The 15,887-nt window shown below is 43.7% G+C and overlaps 1 protein-coding gene across 1 annotated transcript in view; it reads left to right on the top strand.

Moving 5' to 3' along the window:
• The window catches only part of Asb4 (ankyrin repeat and SOCS box containing 4), a 45,685-nt gene that overhangs the window by 2,700 nt on the left and 27,098 nt on the right, over positions 1 to 15,887 (top strand). The window contains exon 2 of the mRNA XM_050123851.1: positions 5,333 to 5,632. Coding sequence (XP_049979808.1) covers positions 5,333 to 5,632 — 300 coding nt within the window. The remainder of the gene's footprint in view (positions 1 to 5,332; positions 5,633 to 15,887) is intronic.

Below are 15,887 nucleotides of genomic sequence, written 5' to 3'. Positions count from 1 at the left end.
TATTCAAAAGTTGATTATCGTCAGGGAGTTAGCTGGTCTGCAATTAACCTTTAGGTAATCTTACGTTCCTTTAAATCATGTTATATTCTTTTTCATGGGATTTCAAAAGGTAATTGAATTTGTTCCTAAATACAGCATGTGCCTCTAACGTCGAGGTCACTGTGTGAGTGCTGGACGCAGAACTCAGAACGCCACTGGCAAAGAAATGGCCGTAGAATGTAAATATCCCCAAATTCTAGGCTAAAGTGGATTAAGTGTACCAGTCATTCAAAAATGACCCCCCTAAGAGACTGTGTATTTTGCAAGGATTGGAGAGTGGAGGTATTGGGTCAGAGGGCTCTTTTCTTCTTGAAAAAGTTTCACCAGTGAAGGCCACACTTAATTCAGTGCCCACAGCAGTTCTCAGTCTGTGCTGTGCTGGGGTTTACCTTAGCACTCATTCTTCAAGTCAGAGCTCACTCTCACCCCAGCACCCTGCAGTCCTCAGCTTTACCATGGAATCTTCAGAGAAAAATCTCGGTTTGCTCACTTTAAAAGTCCACTGTTCTCTCTTTGGAAAGCTAACAATCAAAATGGGCTGGCCTGCCTTTGGGGAAACTCCCAGGGAAGAACAGGCAGAGACGGGCAGTTTTGAGAACAACAACAACAACAACAACAAAAACAGCAAAATAGAATCTACTGGACCATCATCTCCATCATCTCACTTCTGATCATTCATTTACTGTGTGAATGTGAACCACAACTTATCGTGGAGGTGAGAAGACACTGGGTGGTTCTCTCCTCCCACCATGTCACCACGATAGCCTTGAGGTTCACACTCAGGTGCTCAAGCCTGACAAGGAGCCCTAGCTCAGCCACCTCGATGGCCCCAGGCCCCAGGCCCCAGGTCACCCTTTTAAAATACAATGACACATGAATACCCAGTGAGTTTTTAACTACTGCATGGGACCAGCAGGCTAATCTTTAAGGGCTGTCCTGACATCCTTCATTCTGAGACAAGTCAAAACTCTTTAGGACAACGGGGAAATGAGAGGTCTGTAGGGTTTCACCTCATCACGCTGGTTCCCACTGTTAGCCTCTCTACCAGAGCCATGGACGGATGTCAAAACGGCTGTTTTTCAAGCTTTTCCCAGCTATACACTCTGGTTCTTCTGCATGCTGCAGTTGTGTGCTTCGGCTTCCTACTGAGACATACAGGATAACAAATCTCTGGTTGGGATCTCCCTAGTCAGCAAGGCTAATGAACACGCTTTATTAATCCGTGTAACAATGCACTTTAAGTGTTTTGTTTATGACCCATGGCTTCTTCCGGTGCCTGGCATGGTAATCATATTTTTAATTAAAATAACCAATGAATTTGTTTTCACTTGGAAAGTTTCTGGCAGGCATTCTATCTAGTTTCTTAAGTAGCGGCTGATGTCCAAAGTTATTGTGGGAGCTTCTTGTTGTTAACAAATGATCTTTTTCTCACCCCTTTTCCTCCTGTTTTCACAAACTTAGCTTTCCTATTTTTCTGTTACAGCCCAGGGGGCTTCCTCTTTCCTAGTTGCTAGAAAACTTTCTCTCTTCAAAACTTTATGTTTCGAGCTTGTTTGCCTCTCCCATTCTCTAGGGAGTCTCTGAAAATTATCCCGAGAACATTAGCTAGCAAAACAGCAGCCTGGAATTGCGCTTGGGTCTATATTCCTTCAGGGCTGTGTAAATACGCAGACACGGTCAGAGCAAATGCCTGTAATCCAGCTGCAGCAGTGTGTGCGAGCTTGGTGGCAGTCAGAGGCTTCTCCAGCATGGGGCTGGTTTTCCGTTGATAACATTAGCGCTGATAACTGTTGCAGAGCCTGGGCCCAGCTTTAGTTTAACCAGAGATGTGTGTCCTCTCCAAGTGAGCCGAAACTATGTCCTCTTTCTAAAGTGGGCTGTAGACCTTCCTTCCTCACCAAGTTTCTTGAGTGAGGGGCTTTCTGCCTAGCTCTGCGGACCTATGACTCCATCTTCAGGTTTAAATGAATCACTCAGAAGTGCACGAGTTAGGTCTGCATATTATTGTAAGTGTGAAACTTCTAAAATTTCTTTAGAATTTTTAGGTGTGTCGGGAGAACTGAAGATCAGAGGCAGTTTCCGACAGATTTTGATGGGGAGGGGAGATTGGAGTTTGAGAGTTAAAAAAGATTTTTTTTGTTACATTTTAAACTTGTTTCTTCCTTACAGGTATGTGTGTANTATATACACGCATACATATATGACATGCAGCCAACCATATTCTCTTCTGTCCCCACCCCATTTTGTTCCCCTGGACAATGTCGTATCCACGTCATTAAGTCCGCACACATATGTCCATACACTACATGACATCCAGGAACACAATGAGAGAGTATGTCCTTTCTGAGACCGGCTTACTGTGAACATGTTCCAGTCTTGTCCATTTTCTGCAAACAATATAACTTTTTTCGCTTTTATGGCTTAAAGAAAGCTCCATGGTATCTACAAAAATGATCACATTTTCCTCACCAACTCTCCTGCATTTGGCACAAGCCAGCGTATCACTGCGACGCTTGCCCTATGGATCCCAGCACCTTGTGCTACTCCTGAGCTAAGGAGCCAGCGTAGGTGCCGAACAGCAGACTCAGAGAGCGTGGCTCCTGCCACTATTGGCTGTATGAACACGGTGTGTTCCACCATTCTGTCTCTACCCACACTAAGTATCCTCCGGGCAGGCTCTGCCAGGACTCGGGCATGAGGTGCACTGCAGACTGAGTCAGCAGATGGCATATCATGGAGTGAGGAAGGGGAGCAGCGGCACTGGATGCTACAGGTCGTTGTGTGAATGGCTTGTACTGAGGGTTCAGAGTGCAGTCTGTGTAGGGAAGGGCCTTGTTCCTGTCTCAGCCTCTTTGCAGTTGAACCCTTTGCTGAAGTCTAGCATTCCTGAACAGGTACCTATGCCTACAACTTGTACACAAGGGAATAGGAGTGACTTTCGCCAGAGGGAGGCAGCACCGTCTTCACACACTTCCCCCAAGGGCTTGGTCTTCCTCTTCTTCTTCCCCTCCAGCTTGCTCCTCTGTGCAGTCTGAGAATACAGTTCAGTGGCAACAGGCCTCTGCACAAGTGCACAGAGTGGGGCCTTCCAAAGATAAACACCAGGAGAAATTCACATTCTAGGTTTGAATGGCCCAGGAAGAGTGTGCGGCGAGAGAAAAGGCTAGTGTACACAGTGAATTCACGCCCCTTTCTTCTGGCATGCTGTGACTATTGGTGGTTGTGTGCGCGCGTGTGTGTGTGTGTGTGCCTGCACACGCAGGCACGTGTGCATGAGCAATTACTCACATCAGCATTAACAATAGCACATGGATTGGCACAGCTCATTGTCGGTTTCAGAAGTGCATGTGACCTCAGATCTGGGGCTCCGCGAGGATAAGTGTGCTTCTTTCCTATAGAGAACCTCCGTGCCAGCCTGGTCAGGGTGGACTCCTTGCTAAGGGTTGTTCTGTTCTTGGCTCAGCACAGCTTCCTGTGCTTTCCTGTTTTGCTGCACGCTGAGTTGTCCAGACTCTCCCAACCCCATCTCAAACTCTACCACCACAGTTCTGAAAATGCAGATTAAAGGCAGACATAAGCATAGCCTGAGCCTGCAGTCACTTGTCCCCACAGTCAGTCCCCAATGATGCCATGTAGAAAAAGTGGATTTTTAGAAACAATTCCTCTTTGGGCTTGGTGAAATTCCAGGATCCCGCGGTCTGTGAGACTGACTTCCCAATTAACAGATGAAACTGACTTTTCAAAAGCCAAGATGACTGACTAGTCCATGTGATAAATGGGCAAGGGAAGTTCTGTTCGCGCTGCTGGGAATTTAGGAAGAAGAAACACCATAGGCAAACATATGCTCTTCCACGCCAACAATGTGACATGCTACAGATGCACTCAAGAGCAGCTTCCTTTTCGTGAGTGCGTGTGTCCGTATCACAGGCTTGGAGCTAAACCTACGCCATTTCCACAGAGACAAATGCAGTGGAAACCCCACGGGGCAGATCACCCCAGCCCATGAGCTTGGGCTGAACAGGTGATTTGAGGCTCCAGAAGGCTGAGAAAGGGGCTGTCTTCTTGTCTGGAAAATAGAAGCTTGGGCTGGATGGTCTTCCCATCCTGTGTTTCCTTCATTTGACATCAACATGGTGTTTTCTTAATCAGCTCTCTGCTGTTTCTTTCAGGATTATTTATTTTCTGTCCTATGCGGGAGCAGGCGTGGGTTTCCAATCAGTCGCAGCGTGATGGCACCTTGTCTTTGCCACTAGGAAGCAGGCAAACTACACTCTGATTTTTAGGTTCAGAACAAGTTTCTTTCTAAGTTCTTAAAGAAACTGTCACTGCAAGTTGCTTGCTGAAGAATTTTGAGTACAAGAATTGGGATGAACTGGGCGTGGTAGAGCACCCCTGTGGTCCCAGTGCTAGAAAAGCTGAGGCAGGAGGATTGCTGTGAGTTCAAAGACCATCTGGGCTACACAGTGAGACCTTCTTTTAAAATGCTGGATCAGAAGAAAGAAGAACATTTTAAGTAGTGGGAATAATTTGTCTAAGATTTTAGTTCTTGAGACAGTTTTCTTGGCTGATTTGTGCCTAATTTGGACACGGTTGTGTGTGTGACACATCTGGGTTCCTTGCTTGTTTTAGATGCTAAGAACTTTAAAGACAACACTACAGTGCTGTTCTAGTGTGAGTGCCGAGTTTATATTCTGTGACCTTCTCTTTATTGTCTTTTTTAATGTTTTGTAGAACATTAAAAAAATCTTGAATAAAAATGTGTGATTTGCCCCAAGTTTTTCTTTAGCAATAGATACTGAATAATCCAACAGGCAGGCAAAATATTGGTAAAAGAAATTTTAAAAAATTCAATCAAATCACACCTTGAGTGACAATGGAATAAAAAAAATGGACATGAATGGAATTTATAAGGCTATAACTTTGGAACAATTCAAACTTAAAATGGCTTGAAGTGAAAACATTCTTAAAATGCCTCATGTAACATAGCCTATAAAATAAAATACAATCACAAACATTGCCGTGTAAAGCTAAAGTTCACTTTGAGACATAGGAAGTCAAAGTAAAGGGACAGGCGCCTAGGAGCCATAGAAACAGCAAGAATCCGGAAGAGCCTGACCCAAGGCAATCCTCAGAACAAGGCACTGGGAATCCTGTCAGCTGCCAGGGACGAGTTCCTGATCCATTTTACCCTTCAGTTAGATGAGACCAAAATAAAACAGCTTGTCAAAATCTCCACACGACAGAGAGAGACATGGGGCCAAAAGTTAACAACTTCCTTTCATTTTCTTTCCAGGCTATTGGTTGCCCAGTTATAAGCTGAAGTCTTCCTGGGCAACCGGCCTGCACCTCGCGGTCTTGTTCGGCCATGTGGAAACCCTGACGGTACTGCTGGACCACAATGCTACCATCAACTGCCGGCCGAACGGGAAGACCCCTCTGCACGTGGCTTGTGAAATGGCCCACCTCGAGTGCGTGAAGGTGCTCTGTGACCGCGGTGCCAAGCTCAACTGCTACTCCCTGAGCGGTCACACTGCTCTGCACTTCTGTACCACACCGGACTCCATCCTCTGTGCCAAGCAGTTGGTGCGGCGAGGTAAGACTTGCCGGGCGCTGATGTGTGTTTACACAACAGGGTTTGATGTGCTGTTCTTATGCACATGGTTCGGGAACTTTCCTTGTCTCAGGTAATGTGATAGGCATTCCAGTACCCTCAACCTGATTCAGTGTATGAAATCATCATATACATGAGTATTTATATTTCTTTTGGTGTGTGTGTTTGTGTGTGTGTGTGTGTGTGTGTTGTGCACTGAGATCATTCATATTGAATTTTAATTTTTCAGGAAGTAATGAATCGTAATTAATCAAGCATTGTATTGATTTTCAGTTACTTAGCATGCTTATTTAGCCCTTATTATACATTAGGTTTTGTAGTGACAAAGAGAAAACAGTTTCTGCTCTCGACTTACATGTATGTATAGATGTAAATGTGAATATATGTGTATATATATTTTAGTAGTGGAGGATGTAATATTAACAAAATAAACTTTAATTATAGAATGGAGAAGTGCTGTCACAAAAAAGCATCATCAATGTTAGGAATGAATGTTAACGACTTCTCTGGATCAAGCAGTTGCTGTTCATCAGACAGTATTCCGTGTAGACATAAAATGCGTTTTGCACATTCTTCAGGCAAGGGCTTATCAGCTTTGGAGAACCATGGATGTAAGCACTTGCATGTAGGCTCCTATAGTTGAACATATTTCTGCTTCCTTGTAATAAAGACCTAGGGTTGAGAAGATGGATAGATAGAGCTGATACCCGGTTTCACAAAGTGCCTGGACCATTTTGTATTTCCACCAGCAATGTGTGAAGGCTCCAGGCGCTTGCCATTCTTGCCAAAATTAATGAAGTAAGACAAATAGTTTGGTTCTCTAATAAGTATGCAACAGTATCTTTTTGCAGTTTTAGTCTGAATTTCCTTAAGGATGCTGTGAATGTCATATGTTTATTTGACAGATATTCACTTTAGAGAAACATGTGTTTAATTCATTTATTCCTTTTTTAAATAATGAGCGGTTTGTTGCTTGGTTATTCTGGATAGAAATCCTTTACCAGATCTGCAGTGTGCACACAGAGTATATTGTGTTTCCTTTTTCCTTTTCCAGATATCTCTCTCTCCCCTTTTCCCTTCTTTTCCTGTTTCATTCCTTCCTCTTCCCCTTCTTTCCCTCCTCCCTCCCTCCCTCCCTCCTTCCTTCCCCCCTTCTCCCTCCCCCTCTCATTTCTCTCTCTCTCTTTTTCATGACAGGGACTCACTAATTATCTAACTAATGCAGTCTTGAAGTGCACTTGAGAGATTGAGACAGGAGGATGACAGGTTTCAGGCCAGTTAAGGCTATAAAAATCAGTGAGAAATTATCTGAAAAAACAAAAGAGGTAATAACATAAATTTAAAAGAATGAGTCTAGACAAAGTTATGATAAATGCTAACATTTAAGTAGCCACAGTGTAAGGAGGAGCCAGTGAGGGAGAGTGGGATGAGCTGAAAGAGAAATTGAAGACCTGAGCCTGCTTACAGTAAAACAGAAAGAGGTGAGTTTGAGAAGCTGGAACTAGCCACCTACAGGAAAAGCTACCAAGATTAAATGAGATATTCCCTAACTCTATTGTTAACAAGCCCATTATAAAAGGCGCTCTCCAGTGCCAGGGCAGATTTGGGTGATGGTAAGATGGGGTTATTCAAATCTGATGAGTTCCCCCTCAATAATGTGTGCAAAATCATCAGCAAAGATGAAGATGAGCAGAAAAGGTAGACATTTTCATGAGCCTTATTCAAGAGGTGGACTCAGAGTCCTGAGACCTAGAAGAAGCTGCTTCTCAAACTGTGGGAATGGCAGGAGGCTGTCAATCTAGCTGTTGCTTCCTGATGAGGCAGGGGAAGCAGGAGGGGGAGGGAGGGAAAGAATGAGAGATGGAAAGGGAGGGTGGCAAGGGCAAGACTGAGAGTGAGGAGAAGAGAGATAGGGGAGACAGAGGAAGAGAATGTGAGCAAGAGAGTGCAGGACAGAGAGAGAGAGAGAGAGAGAGACAGAGAGACACAGAGACACAGAGAGACAGAGACAGAGAGAGACAGAGAGAGACAAGGCGAGAGAGACAGAGTGAGAGAGAGTGCAAGATAGACAGAGAGAGTGACAGAGTGAGAGAAAGAGAGAGTGTAGGACAGAGACAGGGAGAGAGAGTGGGGTAGAGATACAGAGACAGAGAGAGTGACAGAGAGACAGAGTGAGAGAAAGAGAGAGAGCAAGAGAAAGTGAGAAAGGGGGTGAGAAAGTGCAAGACAGAGAGACAGAAAGGGAGTAACAGAGAGGGACAGTGAGCGAGGGGGAGCAAGAGAGAGAAAATGGGAGGGGAGAAAGAGAGAAAGACAGGGAGGGGGATGGGTGAGTCACTCGGTTGCCATGCGCTCGCACCTCCACATGTTATATTTACATCCTCACTCATGTTAGATTGAGTTTTGAATTTTCCTCATATTTTAGTTAGCTTAAACTTTAGATTTTGTATCATAAGAAATTATAGAACTGCTATGCTGTTAGCAAGGGCAGGAGAAACACGCAAGCAAGCAGAGTGTTCTGACGGCTCTCAGACCCTCGTTTCCTGTTTTTCAACGTTTAGAATTCATACATGCACAAAATGAAATATGATGATGTCCATCATCTATTTTCCTTTTCTACCCCCCCCCCAATTATCCCTAATATATTTCCCCTTCCAACTTCTTGTCCCTTTTTCCTTCTTTTTAAAACAATTCAGAGTCTAATTAGTGCCTCCGTATAAGCATGGTTGTGGGGCCATCTAGTGGAGCCCGGGCTGCACAGCAGCGGCCGCCTCGCCAGGGATGAAGCTGCCAACAGCGGGGAGCTCTGCACCTAGTGGCCAAGCAAGGCTCACACACCTGGGCAACACACGACCTTGCAGCTTTAACTAGGGAACCCGACTTCTGGGATTAGAGATTCATTTTTGGACAGGCACGTTTTTGATCCAGGGTTCCTCTTTTTTCCCAGCCTCAAATTCGAGCTTTAGCTGTCCCCTCTAAAGAAGGCTATTCAGAGAGCTGGAGAGAACAGACAAGGCAAGCTGAACACATTTAACATGAGTTTAGGACTGGGCCTGGTTACATCCAGGTCTTAGAACAGGGTAGCTGTCACATATCCACCTAATACTTTCATGTAAGAAGTTTTGATTGGTTAAGGAAATAATTTAAAACACATACAATTTGCAAACTATATACTGGAACTTCCAAGCATTATATGTATTATATATTGCATTTATTATTATATAAATTTCATATACTATATAATATTTATATACAAATATAGTGTATATGTGTATATAGCCATCTTTACACACATATATTTAAAATCTTAAGAAATATCTGATTTACTCTCACCACAATAGAGTCATGTATATTACTAAAATTTTAAAAATACTCATCTACTTAATAGAACATTTTGTTATGCGGTCTGCATCCCATTAAACTATGGATAAGAGTGTTTATTTGTATGCACAGGTATCTATCTGTCTATCTATCTATCTATCTATCTATCTATCTATCTATCTATCTATCTGTTTATCTATCTATCCATCTATCTAGAGTCTTACATTGTAGCTCTGGCTGGCCAGGTACTCAGTCTAAGGTAGCCTCCAATCTGTAGGAGTGCTCTTGTCTCAGCCTCTTGCATGCTGGGACTACAGGCATGGGCTGCTGGATTTGGCTAATGTTTAAATATTTTTAAGTCTCCTTTTATAGGAGAGTATGACCTGTATAGATATATTTTGCTAAAAATTGCATGTGACTATGTGTATCAGGAAATAATATCTAAATTATTCATCAAACACCAAAGCTAATATCTAATAGTATCTTTTTGTAATCTTTGTCTGCTCTGTGTTTGGTGTGTGTGTGTCTGCGTGTGTGTGTGTGCACGCTAACATGTTTCATATTGTTATTGTGTAGACCTCGGAGAGCAACTTTTGGGAGACAGTTGTCTTCTTCTGTCGTGCGGGTTCATCATGAACCATCTGAACCATCTCTCTGTCCCTAAGTAATTTTTTTTTAAAGGTACATCTATAATTAACTTAATGACCCTGGTTTTATGACTTTGTGGTTGTTGTCTCAGGTAAGCCAATCTGTCCTTAGTATGGAGCCCAGGATGACCTTGAAGCTCTGTTTCCCCTCCCTCTAGCCCTAAGTTCCGGGGTTACAGGGCATGCGGTTATGAGTGCGGGGGCCTCACGCACACACCATTTTCCCACCTGAGCTTTACCTCTCTACCTATTCTGAAGTACGATACCTGGTAAATAGGAATCAATGGAAAAGCAAAATTGAAAATGGCATAATTGGGGAGGTTTTGTTTCTGTCTTTTGGGTTTTGTTTTTGTGTTTGTTTTCTGTTTCTTTGGATGAAGGAAAAGCCTGTGCTTGTGGGCCAGTCCTCTTGTCTGGAGGTTCTGGAAGACTGAGGGACCTGTGTGCCTTTCTGTGCATCTTTATGTTCTCAGCCCAGGGGGCAGTACTTGCCAATCAGTCCTTGATCAGAGTCCAGCTCCAGGAGCCCCAAGTACATGGCTGCCCTTGCTAGCCGAGAATTAGTGCAAACCGTCATGTTCACAGCTAATGAAAGGAAGCCCTGGTCAGTTTCACACCCCTGGCCTCCAGGGGATTCAGCTGAGGGCTAGATTCTGTCCTCCTGAGATTATGTTGTAGGCTCTTTAGGGAAGAAGTCACACACATCTCTTTAGGACTGGACAGAGGGAGCTGAGACAGTACACAAGCAAGGACAATCAGGCAGGCTAACGCGGAGCTCAGGACCAGAGAAGTGCATTGGAGAAGAAGCAGTACCATGGCAACTGAAAACCGATGCGATTCCATTTGCTAGTTAATGGGCTCTTTGAGGAAAAGGCTAATTGAGTCCGAAAAATTGCATGCAATTTTCTCTTAAAGGATTTCGCCCTGATTTTTTTTTTCCACTGTTGTTCAGCGGGCTTTGTCCCACGCTGGATTTTGCCTGCTATTTTCTGTTTGCCTTCCTAGTTAATGCCGCCATCTTCCGGCCTTTGTTTCCTTTGGTATTAGTATAATGGCGTTCGTCAGTTGAGAGGGCTTATTTACCTCAGCGAAAATGTTCTTTGCTTCCCGCATTTCCCTATGAATAAAGAGATTCAGGTCAGGTTTGGCTGGCTCCTAAGCAGTACTTTATTTCTATCTATCCCCTTCCCTAAGAGAAAAGTGAGCGCTGCTTGCTTTATGCTACGTGAAGCAAATCCCGACAGGAGGAGGAAAATTTACCTGAGGAAAGCTATAAAAATTCAAATGGCTTCTAACCGAACGCAGCAAGGGGTCAATGTAAAGAAGACCCTGCCTTTAGAAAGGAAACAGGCACACGCCTGCTGGTTGGGTGTCTTTCTCCCGACTCACTGCTGCTCGCCTTCCATTGCTTGTGTTGTGCATTGTGGCAGCACGAATCTGGCCACTTCATCCACTTGCAGGCCACTCCAAAGATGCTTACCGCTTCTCTTGTATTGCAACTATACCTAGGCAATTCGAATTTAATTTTTCCTTTAGGTTGACATTATTTGTTAAAATTATTTTTAAAGGAAATTATGTCACCATCAAAAATTAAAAAAAACAACACACACACAAAAGGAAAAATCTCTCACTGTACAAAAAGCAGAAACAGTAGATTATAGGTGATGGACATTTGTGACTGCCCCCTGCTCAGAGCCTTTCCCCCATCAGATGGCAGAGGATATCTCTGAATTGCCTTGTCTTCCGAACGCTGCCTTCTCTCACCTTGTCTCCTGGACTGAATGAGAGAATTGAAATAAGTTGGTGGGCCCTATCTCAGACCCAGCAGACACCAGTTTCTCCAGCCCCACTGTATCCTTAGTGGAGAATCATCCCACATTTTGTAGAACATAGGCTTCAGCAGGACGGTGGGAAATCTATGATGCCTCCGTGGCGGACCTCCAAAGCATCCTCTTTCAAGAATCCAGCCTAGATCTCTTCAGCTCTGTCCTGGTCGGAGGGGGGTGTCTCAGCCTAACGAGAAAAGAGGAATAAATAAATGACAAGCAAGGGGAAGGAGAAAAACTGGCATCATTTGACATAGTTCTGTTTGTCCACATAAGGAAGCCTGAGATGATCCACCACTGAATGGTTAGAACTAATAGCTGAGCTAGCATTTGTTCTGCATTTCTAACCATTCTACTACAAATCAACCAGATTTCTACGTACTAGAAATAAGAAGCTGTAGTAGTAGAAGATGATTGCTAATATCACAAGCAATTAAAGACATCCAGAAGATGTATGTAATGAAAGAGATGGAAGGAACAAGCTATCTGGAAAATATTAAGACATTATACTCAAGGTTCGTTATGAGGGATGTGATACCCGATTACTGTTTTCCTTGGAGGTCACTGCTTTTACTTCTCTAGTTTGATTGGTCTGGTGCTTATATATTGCCGAATAACTACAATTTATTTACGTATAAAAACAGAAAAGATGTGGCAATGTAAGTTTTGAGGTAATGAAGGCTATACTGTCATGATGAAGATATGTCTTCCTTGTTTTGGGGATGCCTGTCTGCAATAGGCCCTTTCCTCTTCCTAGGTTACCAAAGTAGTTACATTATAACCACAAAGAGCATTACTAGGATAAAAATATCTTAAAAATCATTATTTAATCTTTTTTTTTGCTTAGATTTCTATATACTCACTGGAATTTTAAGCCCATTTTTGCTCGAAGTTTAAAAAATATCTAATCCCAGTGAATATTTTAATCAACTTCCTTTCCTGGGGAATAAATAGTCCCTTCCAGATCTTTCAGTTGGCCTGAGGACCACCATCATCCCAGGGACCTTTCCTCGCCATCCTGGCCTCTCTCTTCTCTTAGGGCAGAGCTCCCCTCCCCAAATGATCTCAGTTTGTCGCTTTTTGAGCTGTCATATCCATAACGAGAGTGCTGAGAAATCATGCTGGTGATGATAAACACCACTCAGGGCAATTACGCTTCCTTGATTGGCAGAGAAGCCCAGGTTCACAATTACTCTCTCTAGCACGATAAAAGCATTCCTCCACAGCCTCTGCTTTCCAGGATGTAGCTGCAAAACCGGAAGCCATTTTATTTTTCCGCCTTTACTTGGGACCTATGATATCTTTTCCTGGAGAGTCCAGGGTTTTCTTTCTTCCCTTTACCTGAAATCCCCCAAAGGTCTACTTCGGTACACGTCTTCTCCTCTACTTTCCTGGGTCCTTCTAACTCCCGCAATGCCTCTCTGTCCATTCTGGGAAATGCCCCTGAATGCTTTTCCGCATCAATTCTTTTCAGCTTTCTTTATGTCCTCTTTTGTCAATTGCTGTCATTTGAATATTAGTTTTCTGCCTAGCTCCTGTGACTGCTTTGGGCTATTTTCCCGTCCTACGGGTCTTTACCTCTGTGCTTGCTTTCTGCAAGGTTTGCTCCAGACTCTCCGGGTTGTCCTAGAACCTTTGACTGCCTCCCTGCATCTAAGATGGAGTGACTGACATCCAAGGAAGTTTGTTCATCATTGGCTTCACTCACTTTAGTGAAGTTGGCTAGATTAGTAGTTTGAGGCTGTTTTTGTTTGTTTGTTTGTTTCCCTAAAGGAAAAATGTAACTGGCATCTTCCTAGAGTTTCGACGTCAAATTGCCAGTATTCTAGGTGGTGGGCCGTGGCGAGTACAGATGTAGTAAACACACTAGCACCCTGGGGTATTACCCCCACCTTTTTGCCAAAATCTGTTCCTGTGTGAGACCTGAAAACAGCCTTCCACTCTGAAGGCCATTCTCCAAGAGTGGGGTTAAAACACATGCTATGTCCTATATCCCCATAGGACTCGATTATTAGGACATTGCTATAGTCTCATAGGACATGGTTATATCTCCATAGGACATTGCTGTAGTCTTATAGAATATGTTTTTTATTTTTTAAAAAAATGGTACTTGTATTTTCTTAATTCTTTGAATAATGTCTACTTGTGTCATGAGGACGGATCTCAGCTCCCTCCAGAGCAGTGCCGCCGGCAGCATACACAGATGCTATGATGAAGGGCAGGGACTTTAAAGTTTTGGCAGCAGAGGAATTGAAATGGCAGGATGCAGAGCTACCTGTGGGGGATGGACTGAGAATAAGGAACTCCGGATGGACAAAGAGAATGCGGGGGAAGAGGGAACAATCTCCCAGAGTGGTTATAGCGAACAGGAAGCAAGATGTGAAGATAACAGACGTCAGAGGTTTGGACGTGTGACTTGGTGATTGCCAGAGGCCACCAGTCTCATTCATGACTCAGTCCAGGCTTGACTGTGAGTAGGAGTCAGAGGGAGGGAAAGTCACCGAAAGGAGTGAGATCCAAAGCCTGAGAGACCAGGGTATCTGGGCAGCTGCATTTGTTAAACACCCACAAGAACGGCAGGCATTTACGTACTGAAGAATAATGTGACTCAGGTGTCTGAATCTGCGGAAGCTGATGGGGAAAGGAATGTATCCAGGCAGAGGTTAGGTGGAGCAGCTGAAGAAGCCCAACCCTAAAGAACCAGGGATATTCTTTTTATTTATTTTTTTCCCAAGGGTATTAAGGAGTAATTGGAAGCAGCAGTGGTGAGTCAGATATATGAAAAAGAACACCCAGCTACATACTGAAGGCCAGAGCTAAGCATCCCTCATTGGTTGTTTGAGCTTGGAACAGAGGAAAGCTGGTTCAGTCGCCATGGTGACCAACGCCATGTCTCCGGGCTCATTAATCCTGTGTTCCAAACTAAGCACTTAGCAATAGCTTCTGAATAAATGCAACAAGGCTCTGCATACTGAAAAGGGCACATTCATGTTAAGCAGGGGGAAAAGGTTTTCAATTTCATTCATTAAACTTGAGTAAATAATTTAATATCTTTGTGTGCCAGTCCTCCCAGCTAATGAATAAGAATAAATGCTTAATGGAAAAGCCTTGCTTAATAAAGTTAACAGCATCGGCTCTACACATAAGAGAGATGGATGTTGCCAGTATACATGCACATGAAGGGGAAATGGAAAGGAAAATAATGTATATTAAGCATGTTCAGCGTGGGTATGTCAGATACTTAAGCACGAAATGTCTCATTTAGCCCTTTGACAGCCGTGTGAGGTGCTCATCATTTTCCCCATCTTATAGATGAGAAGTCAGAAACACAGAGACGTTAAAGATTTACCCAGCCTGTCTCACCTGGGCAGGCCAGTGCTATTTGCTGGTCCTACTGTGCTTGCTGCAAACTGTGTGCCGCTCCCCTTTGGAGACAGTGGGCTGAGGAAAGGGGTCCACAAAAATGTTGTGCTCTCTTGGCACGGTCTGCGAAGCCTGACTCTTAAATTGGAGTCCCAGTAGCTTGAAAAGAGTCAAGGACCGGGAGGTGTTCTGCAAGGCTTTTCCTGAGTTTGAGAAGGCACTGGGGCTAGTAAGTGTGCTTAGTTAAAAGACAGGGAAAACACTTGATATTTCTGTAGCCCCCCCCAAAGCAGTTTGTCCTCACTTTAGCATTGTCTAGCACATCAAAGACCCAGTTTTGTAAGTAGACTCCCCTAAGAGAGAACAATTTTTATTATTTTTTTTTATTTTTCTATTTATTTTTCCATTTTGTTTACAGTATTCTGCCTGCACGCGTGCCCGCAGGCCAGAAGAGGGCACCAGATTTCACTACAGATAGTTGTAAGCCACCATGTGGCTGTCCGGAACTGAACCCAGGGCCTCCGGAAGAACAATCAGTGCTCCCAACCTCTAAGCCATCTCTCCAGCTGTTGAAATAGGGACGGCAGGGCTGCGTCCCCGGCACCCGGCCGCCCGCATGGCTAGCTTATGCCCAAAATAATTACACAGAAACTGTATTCTTTTAAACACTGTCTGGCCCGGCTAGGTCCAGTTTTTTATTGGCTAGCTCTTTCATATTGTTCTAACCCATTTCTAATATTCTGTGTAGCCCATGAGCTGGCTTACCAGGGAGGATCTTAACCTGCGTCTGTCTGGAGTGGGAGCATCATGGCGACTCTTCCACCAAGCCTCCTTCTCCCAGAATTCTCCTCTTTTTTCCACCCACCTAAGGGTGGGCCTTATCAAGGGGCCTAGGCAGTTTCTTTATTAATAAGAAATCACTCCCACATCATTTCCCCTTTTTCTGTTTAAACAAAAAAGAAAGGCTTTAACTTTAACATAGTAAAATTACATATAACAAAACAGTTATCAAGTAAGAATTACAGTTACAATATTTATATCTATTTTATCTCTTATCATAACTAAGGAAAACTATAACTA

The sequence above is a fragment of the Alexandromys fortis genome, unplaced genomic scaffold (genome assembly GCF_014885135.2).
Source record: "Alexandromys fortis isolate MF-2015 unplaced genomic scaffold, M_Fortis_MF-2015_v1.1 scaffold_214, whole genome shotgun sequence".
NCBI lineage: Eukaryota > Metazoa > Chordata > Mammalia > Rodentia > Cricetidae > Alexandromys > Alexandromys fortis.
This window is presented reverse-complemented; position numbering and strand designations above follow the sequence as displayed.